At 55.3% G+C, this 9142-nt stretch overlaps 1 protein-coding gene across 1 annotated transcript; it reads right to left on the bottom strand.

The window, feature by feature from the left end:
- Positions 1-647: 647 nt before the first annotated feature.
- On the bottom strand, positions 648-6927 carry CPSF4L (cleavage and polyadenylation specific factor 4 like). The gene is made up of 5 exons (XM_045837535.1): positions 6825-6927; positions 6320-6370; positions 4525-4677; positions 1711-1806; positions 648-745 (listed from the first exon to the last, which is right to left on the bottom strand). Exons 1-5 carry the CDS (start codon positions 6925-6927, stop codon positions 648-650), a joined length of 501 nt encoding a protein of 166 aa, XP_045693491.1.
- Positions 6928-9142: the final 2215 nt, after the last annotated feature.

Genomic DNA, 9142 nt, shown 5'->3' with positions numbered 1-9142 from the left:
AGAGGGGTCTGGGAGGAACAACCACACGTATGTGCCCTTCCCCAAGATTGGGACACAGAGCCAATCCTGTGAGAGTGAGAGCAGCTGGGGACAGTGCCATGCTAGGAACTCCGAGTTCCCAGGGAACACAGGCAGGAAACAGGGTGAGACGTGTCAGCCCCTCCCTGCCTGCACTCACCTTCATGTAACTTGGGTTGAATAAAAGACTCATCTTGGGGCTGAGGAAGGAGAGACAGATGATTACAGCCAGGCTCCCTAGCCCACCTGTTGCCTGTTCTCTGATGGGCTCTGCACCAGTGGCGGCAGATTGCACGTCCCAGAACCCCAGGAAGGAGCCTGACTCTTTCCGGGCAGTGAGCAGAGGTGCAGAGGATTTGGGAGTTAGACACTTCTACTGTTATTTCTTGACCGGTTCGTGCAGAGCTGCCTGCCCATTCCCGGCAGGAACGCACATCAGCAGCATGGGTCAGAGTTCAGTGCAGCCAACAGCACTGCAGAGGGATGGGTGTCGGGGAGCAATGCATGGAAGTCACTGGGCAGGTGCTTGTCAGACCCTTCCTTTCCCACCTTGGCCCAGTGAGGCTACGGAAGGATCTAGATCTGGAAGCCAGGGGCGGGGAGCAGGGCAGCACTCGGTGGGATCATACTTACTGTGCATATTGGCACTTGGGTCCCTCCGGGCAGAAGCCAGCTAAGTAGTTAGTACACATTGTCTTATGGACATGGCGGTATTTACACAGGGGACCTGCCGGGGAAAGAGAAACCGGCCCAAAGAACCTGCTTTAGCAAAGAGGAGAAAACAAGTGATGCAGCTCGCTGGGGCGGGGGGTGGGGTGGGGTGAATGGTCAAAGGCTGTCCCCTTAACAGGTGTGTATATCTTCCCATCCTTTCCATGCTGCCCTGGAGTGCCAGCTTCCTAGCCACGTGGTTGAGATGGGAAAGCGAACCTTGGACTGTGAAGGGCGGGAAGTGTCCCTAACACGCTGAGTCTCGAAGGACTGGCATAGGTGTGGACTGTCCTATGAGGCTGTCCGAGGAGGCTGTCCTATGTTTGTTTAGCCACAGAAGGAACAGCTGAGGCAAGGCTAGCCCCACAGATCTCACTACCCTCCTTCAGCACCCCTCCCCTGTGACCACCCCCCAAAAGCAACCCTGCCAAGCACTCGGTAAGAACAGCATACCTGAAGGCTCAGGAAGAGCAAGGACTCAGATGCTCAGAGCAGGGACTCTAATGCAGTCCCTGTCTCCTAAGTCTGGCTGACTGTAATGGGGTAGGTGGAACTGCTTGAGGGACACTCAGGGCACCCCAGCTGGGTAAACTGAGGGCCCCCTCTGGGCCAGACCCTGTGCCAAGGGCTCCCTGTGGGGTCCTACATCTAAGCATCCTGGCAACCCTAGGTGGGAGGCATCCCTCCTTTTCATAAGTGAGGAAACAAGCAGTTCAGTCATTTGTTCAAGGTCAAGCAGCTAGTGTCTCCTGAAGCCATTGAACCTGAGTAAGCCAGGCTACATGTCCTAGTGTCACAGAGACCTGTCCCATGGGACTGAGTGTGAGAACTATGGAGAGGACTTCGGTTGGGATTTCAGCCCAGGGGCGGACAGACCTCACTGCAGCGGGGCCTCGTCAGCACCATGCATCCTCCCCGCAGGGAGACCACTCATTCTGGTCACCCACCTCCTCTGCTGCTCCCATTCTGTCAGGGCCTCACCGTCTTTGCAGAAACCTTGGTCATACCAAGGACAGTCCTGGGTCTTGAAAGCAGTGTTCGTGTGAAGAAAGTGACATCCCTTGTTGCTGCACTTACCTGAAAATTCCAGCAGGCTTTGAATATAAGCAGGCTCATTTTCCCGGTCACATCTGCCCTCCCACACTGAATTGACCCCGTCCCTCGAATAGCAGCCACTTGCCCTCCTGTGGTCACCAGCAGCTTTGGAAGACAGTAAGGTATTTCTCATCCTTCCTGCAATCTAAGAGGGGTGGACCCCAATAATGTTCACTCAGCAGGACTTGGGGTGAATACACATATTTGAGGGAGTTGGGGTAGGGCCAGATATCCAGGAGGTGGGGGCTGGAACTGAAGGCATTTAGACACCACCAGGGAAGAAGGAACTGGGAGAGAGGGGAAGGGGCACCCAGAGCTGGCAGCTAAAGGCCTGGGAAGACACAAGACACTGAATGGAGATGTTGCCATGTGCTGTGACTCAAGCCCACTCTCCCTCTCTACAATGAGATCAACCCCGCCTCCAGCATCTGGGCGTGCATCTCTTTTCGGTGAAATCGCCCAGAGAGCAGACCACTGCTTCCGAGGTGGCACAGGGACAAAGACGGATGCTGCAGAGAGAACACCTGTGATTGCTGTAACGTGTCTGTGGAAGAGACCAAGACCCACGGCCCCTGGAAGGAACGCTGTTTTCATAGATTACTCATGCCTTACAGTGAGAACCCTCTTAGATGTCTCTTAGGGACCCAGGGGCTTTGAAGGCACCATGGGGGAAGACAGCCCATTTCCCATCTCATTCAAGTCAGGAATTGGTGTTTCCAATGTCATCCTCCTTAAAAGTCTATGACTCTGTGCCTTTCAGAGCCAAAAGAAACTGCATACTGTCTGTGCCATTGGTTTTCAAACGGCCCCAAAGAGGTCAGTTTGGTGCAGTGGGTTTCTGCACTGCAAGGGTTCCCCTGAACCCAGCCCTCTCGTTTCACAAACGAAGACGCCAGTGACCCGGCAGGGGAGCTGTCGTGCTCATTTTTCACGGGGCTTCCTCCTCACACTGACAAGGCATCATTCGCTTCCTCATTGCCAGTGTGCAGCTAACTCTGGGCTCTAGCAGTCTAAGGAATCGAAGCAACGCCCCCACCCACCCCCCAAACAAGCGGGGCTAGGAAACACTTGATACGTGTTGCCTTTCCACCCTGGACGCGCGTCTCTGCATTCCTCTTACAGCCAGCAGGTGGCGCCCGCACCTCATTCTCCAGAGGTTCCCAGCCGTGACCCCTCTTCTGCACCCGGGTAGTTTTTTGATGAGCAACAGCCAGGAGCAGAGCCAAAGACCACAGTCTTCCTCACCCCTCTCAACTGCCCCTTTCCACTCTGACAACTCCCTAACAATATTTTTAAAAATAAAACAATTTACTTCCCATAAGAATGATAATTACTTTGGTGTGAGATTAGAAAGAGATATTTGTTCACTCACTGTAAGAGCAAAAACATACCTTACGTGTTGTAATCACCAATTTACATGCCTGCCCTTCACAATGTGAGTTATTTGAAGGCAGAAGGAGACCTGGTCCTATTCCTGTATCCACGTCCAGCACAGTACTCAGTCCCCAAGAGAAAACCAACGGGGGTTATCGCAGGAGCAAATGAGTGGTATTCCAAAGTGAAAGAGGGTTAGGCAGTGACTACGGGGAGCCTGGACTTGTCCTGTCCTTCAAGGAACACATGTGGGCAGCCCTCATGAACTGCCACAACTCAACTCCGAGGAGCAAGCAGGAAACAGATTTTAGCCTAGGAGGAGCTCCTGCTGACCTGAGGGGGTGCTTTGCATTATTCCCCCATACCCAGGACACCCCCTCACTAATGAGAAACACCTGCCCCTAGTGCTGGCTCAGTTTCGAAGCCATGCCACCTCCATCAGAGGCGTCCCTGGAAACTGTCCCAGCCCTCTCCCTCTCTGGGCCACTCTTTCTGGAGCACGATTTGAAAACCACTGGACTAGATAATCCTCCAGTCTCCTTCCAGTTCTGAAAAGCACCGAGCTGTAGCATTCTATGGAGAAGGATGAGATGGAAACACATTCACAGATTTCATGCCTAAGTGAGGCAGGAAGTGGCCATGGCTCCCGCCTCCACACGCAGCCCCTTAGATGACGAGAGAAGGACCTGAGAGGTAAGGTGCTGGCCCAGCCCTGACCGCACATGATAATTTTAGGGGCTATACTTATGAAGCTCATGGTGTTTGTTTACAGTTGCTCTTTATGGACAATGAGTGAGGCTAGTTTTCCATTTATGGAAGCAATATAAAGTTTTCTTCTAAAATAAGAGTTTAAAATAGCAGGACAATTGAAATAGACAATGGCGCAGGTCAATGGGACAGGTGCCTTTCGGGAATCACAAGCATCATCGCCAAAGTGCCCCCTGCTGTTTGGGAACTGCTGGCCTGGACCCTAGCCCCCAAGCCTGCGGGAGAGAAATGGCCCATTCTAGGCTGTTTCCGGACAGTGAGCATGACTTAGCCAGGAGTGCAGAGGGAAACAATTCGGCCTTTGATTCCAACTGTACCCTCTCCTTCCCTTGGGGTAAGCCGTGTGTGCCTGAGCCTGATGGGGACAGATAAACAGGGACCAGAGTTCAGCTCCACTTTCTCTGTGGCACTGGAGACGCAGGTGTCTCAGACGGGCCTGCTCTGCCACCTGAGACATGGAAGGCCTCCTTGGGGTGTCCCTCCACACATCTCATCCCATCCCACAGCCCCTGCTGCTATCCTTCAGGGGAAAGGGCTGGAGTCAGGAAGGGGCATTACCGAACTTGGAGAAGAAGTAACACTCGGGCATCCTGGTGACATCGTACTGGTGCAGAAACTTGCACTGGTCGCCCTTCTTGCACAGCCCACGAAGCCAGTGCTTACACACTACCATCTTCACCCCTCGGTCATGCCGGAACGGGCACAGCTTCCCTGGGGACCAGAGTGGCCAGCTGGGAGCCCCTCACTCAGAGCCTGGGCCCTCTTACCTGTGGGTCAGACCCACCTACCCTCCTTTTGTCCCCTCCCCTGGACCCTGGTGGCAGCTAGAACTGGGGGGCCAGAGGTGACCTACTGTTGTCTGAACAGGTGGCTGTTCCCATGACCACACCTTTGCCCCAACTTTCCTCTCTGCCTGGCGTGGTGCCCCCGTCAACTCCAGGCTGTACAGAGAACCCCTCTGGCCACTTACAGCCCTCTAGCCTCCAGGCTCACGGTCAAGGCTCCTCCCAGAGAACAGAGCCATGATTTCCAGCCCTGGACACCCCCAGCCCCCACAAGCGCCATCCCTGTCACATACTAATTGCTCATTAAGGGTCTGTTGAATTCATGTCTTTAAAAAAAAAAAAGTTATGCTTCCTGATTCCAGAGACCTAACGTGATAATGATGGAAGAGCCAACTCTGCAAAGATTTAGAAACAAATGGGAATGTGATATTTAACTCTTTATCATCTTCGCCAACATGGTGTCACCATCAGCAGGAAGGACACCCCAGTTTCCAAGTTTCTAAGTGAGACTGGCCTCATGCATCTGATAGAATTTGAGGCGGGCCCAGGAAGCTTCTTTTAAAATTGCCTTACCCTCCACCCCTGGCCATTGGCCTGCTTGGATCTGACCTTCCACAAAAGCAGTTGTATTTCTTTGCAAGAGGATGGCACTGTGAAACACTGCTCCAGAGACAGCGTGGGCCAAGCTGAGGACAGGGCCCAAGGCTGAGCTCACGTCCCTTCTCACCCCGTCATCCAGGGACCGCCCAAAGACAAAAAGAGGCATGTGGCAAAAACGGCTCCAGGTCCCCCCTGCCTGGGCCCCTTTTCCCTCCCAGCTTCCCAAGAACAGACACGCTTGAAACCCAAAAGCAGGCCCTAAACGCATCCACACCAGTGAGGGTACGTACGTAACCTGGGCCTACAGATGGACTAGGAAGCTCCACCTTGGAAGCAAGACTTTGGGGGGCAACTGTGTATTTCTATAGGAAGAGCGGGGTTCATGAGCTAGAAGAAAAGCTGAGAACTCCTGCATTTGAGTCAGGCTCTTGGGGCAGAGGAGCTTGAAGAGGGTGCTGCTTGATCCAAACTGGGGCGGCAGAGAACTGGAGGTGCTTGCTGGCAGCATTTCAGAGACTTTGGCCAGAGCTACCTCGGGGCATAGGGAATGGATGGGACAGCTGAGCGGCCCCATACTGATTCAGAAGACAAGAGAGGGGGCAGGATGCCACTCCTCAAGCTCGGGGTGGGGGTGGGGCAGGAATAAAGAGGTCAGGGCTCTCCCGGAGCACACAGGCTGGAGCCCACAGACACTGCCACGCCCAGCAAGGCAGGAAGAAGGAATGTTCCCTTCCAGGCAGCTCTGGCCACCCAACTCAATGCTGCTGAGTCCGGGAAACCCTTGGAGCTCAGGCTTCTTGGTGGGCCCACCGACTTGCCCATTGCCCACTTATAAGATTAAAATTCTATCCCATCCCCACCTTCCATCCCCAGGTACAAATCCAACCTCTATCCAGGCTAAGGTGAGCCCTGTGTCAGTCAGACACAGCTGCTGCTGCCACCCCAGCCCAGGCCCCCAGCCGACCCACCTTTCTCACAGAGCCCTTTAGCGAAGAAGTTGCACACAGCTGAGCCCGACTCTGGAAGGGGAGAAAGGAAGAGGGGCAGCTTCCCCAGAGGGCCTCTACCCCATCAGCAAGTCCCCCGGTACCTCCCCAAGTCTGGGGCTCGGGGCCCCCAAGTACTGCCTTTGGATGCTGGCCTCTGGAACCAGCCCCTGAACCTCAACACCTGAGTTCTCCAACTCTGCTCCAGAGGCCATGGCAGGGCCGAGGCCAACCTGGGAGCTTTCTCTGGAATCCTGCAAGGGATGTAGGAAGGCAGGGCTGAGCCCCTCAGAAGAGAGTGGCTAAGCTAGAAATCCCAGGCTGTGGGCCCAAGCCCCCAGCTCAGTCCCTCTGGTGAGCCGCAGAGAGAAAGGGCCAGCCGTGCCCAGCAGGATGCTGAGCAGAGGCCTGCAGAGCAGGTTGGGGGAGGGAGGATGGGGTCGTGCAGGGTCCCCAAGAGGGATGGCTGGTACCCATCCTCACTCACTGTCCATGCCCTGGAAAGGCAGGAGCCCAATGCCCTTTTGCATCTCTACATCCTTCTCCAAGGTGAAGGTGAAGCTCTGCAGCCCTGCAATGACCTCTTCCATCTTCCATCTCCTGCTGGGGCAGCTGAAAGCTGCTCAGCCGGCAGGTGGACCCTATATAGCCCACAGAGGCCCTTAAGGGGCCAGGGTCTGATGCCAGGGGCCAGGTGACTGTCAGGCCATACTCTAGGTCCAGCTGTCTACCCTCTCCCATCTGATGCAGGTGCAGATGCCCCAGGACCCCACACCCCGACGCTGTGTAAGTCAGTCCCATCCCAGCACGCACTCCTGCTTGGGAGGGATTAGCAGAGACCCACATGCTGCTTATCTCTGCCCGTTCCCAAACCCACACACAGCATATGCACAGGCATTACCAAACCTGCACTCATACTTTCAACATGAAGACACAGCCCAGGTTAGCTAGAGAAGTTGCACAAACCAACCACAGCCAGGCTCTGCTGATTCGCTGGCGCCTGGGAGCCAGAGGGTGTGGGGGCGGGGCCGGGGTGCAGAGGGATGGAGGCCCCTCTCCCCCGCCGCCCACTTCCCTCCAACCGGGCCCCAGCCAACCCCTCCCTCTGAGACTCCTGACACCCCTTTTTTTGGCCTGAGTGACAAGCTCCGAGGGAGCTCTTCATGGGAGAGAGGGAAGAGAGACTGAAACTCGGAGGAATCGGAAATAGTTGGATGAATGGCGCTTTGTTTACCCCGCACACAATCGCGCGCTGGGCTGGGGGTGGAACCAAGCCGAGGCTGCGGCCTCCCGGCCAGGATTCCACAGGGCCACCCCAGCGCCTCCCCGCCCCTGAGAAAGTGCTTTGTAAACGAAATCTCTATGCAAATGTTGTTTTATTATTATTACGCCACCCCTTCCCCCCGGGCCTGGGGACATCTGAAAATGCTTTCAAAGGCGCTTTGTAGGGCTCTAACTAGGGCAGGCCTCCCCTCCCCCCGGCTCTGGCCCCCTAATTGGCCTTCGCTCTAACTGGAACTGCTGTTTTCCAGTCGCTTTGGAGCCGATACCCACAGAACCCAATTGCCCTCCCTCCCGGTCCAGCAGGGAGAGGGGGGCCTCGCCCTGCAGGTCCGCAGCAGGACCAACAAGAATGAGCCTGCTGGCTTGTGTCTCCCCGGGGCTGTGGCTCCTAGTTTTGTTGTTCTTTTGAACTCGGGATCAGAAAAGAAAATAGCTGGAGAGGTAGACACCTGGAGCCGAGGCAAAGCCCGGGCAGGCTGGAAGGGGATCCAAGACTTTCCAGAAGCTCGGGCCTCCCTCCAACCACATTCCCAGGAAGGCGGAGGGCGGAGCTGCGGCCGGGGGCCGCGGAGGGTCGTGTCCCAGGGGAAGACAGACGCCCTTGCTTCTCTTGGCCCTATTTGTGTGCACCCATTAGTGCAAGAACGCATTCCTCTGTCAACACAGGCTCGTTGAAGGCCCACACCAACTTGGCAAGGCAGACAGGCAGGCAGATAAGGAAATCAAGGCCCAGCAAAGCCAAGGGCATATGTTGGGGAGGTAGTAACAGTGGAGTTCAAATCCACAGCTCTTGATGGTTTCCTTCCATGAACATCAGAGGGCCATCTCTACACTGGGGACCTGGGACCTCGCGGAACAAAGGACTGTGTCACTGCCCCTCAGGAATGACCCGATCAAGTGGGGGCACATTCAACAGCATAATTATACAAAGGGGTGATTGCTGACAGTGTGGTGATGGCAAGGGGGGAGCCACCTAAGCAGGGGACAGAGAGGGGTGGCAGGGAGGGCTCTCAGGGGGAAGCCTGGGCATGGTCGGGGAGAACATCCTGGAAGACAGACCCCCTGGACAAGGCACGGGGCCATGAGGTAACGAGTCAGCCCGAGGGACCAGTCAGGGGTTTGGCTTGGAGGAAGCATGGATTCAGAGAAGGGGAGTGGTGGGTGACAAGATTAGGAAGTAAGTAGGGCCTGAACCTGGAGTGTCTTTTAGGACTTGGTGGGGTGTTTTGTTTTGTCCTGTTTTTTTGTTTGTTTGTTTTTTGTTTTTTGTTTTTCTTATCTTGGAGAAAGGCAATGAAAGGCCTGGGGAAAACTAGGAGAGCAACACACGGGCCCCTGAGTAGGCTTATGGGGGAAATTCAGGGGCAGGAGGCTGCCTGGAGGGTGATACCTAATCACAGAGCCCGGAGATATAGCCAGAGGTCCTCCCAGCCTGCTAGGGGCAGGAGAGTTCGTCCTGAGGCTGAGGAAGAAGGAAGCTCCAGCAGAGACTGCTCCGTCCATGCACCCTAGTGTCTCCTC

Source organism: Phyllostomus hastatus, unplaced genomic scaffold (genome assembly GCF_019186645.2).
Source record: "Phyllostomus hastatus isolate PE091 unplaced genomic scaffold, TTU_PhHast_1.1 phas_contig_210, whole genome shotgun sequence".
NCBI classification, from domain to species: Eukaryota; Metazoa; Chordata; class Mammalia; order Chiroptera; family Phyllostomidae; genus Phyllostomus; species Phyllostomus hastatus.
The sequence above is the reverse complement of the archived record's forward strand: the minus strand, read 5'-3'. Positions and strand labels throughout refer to the sequence as shown.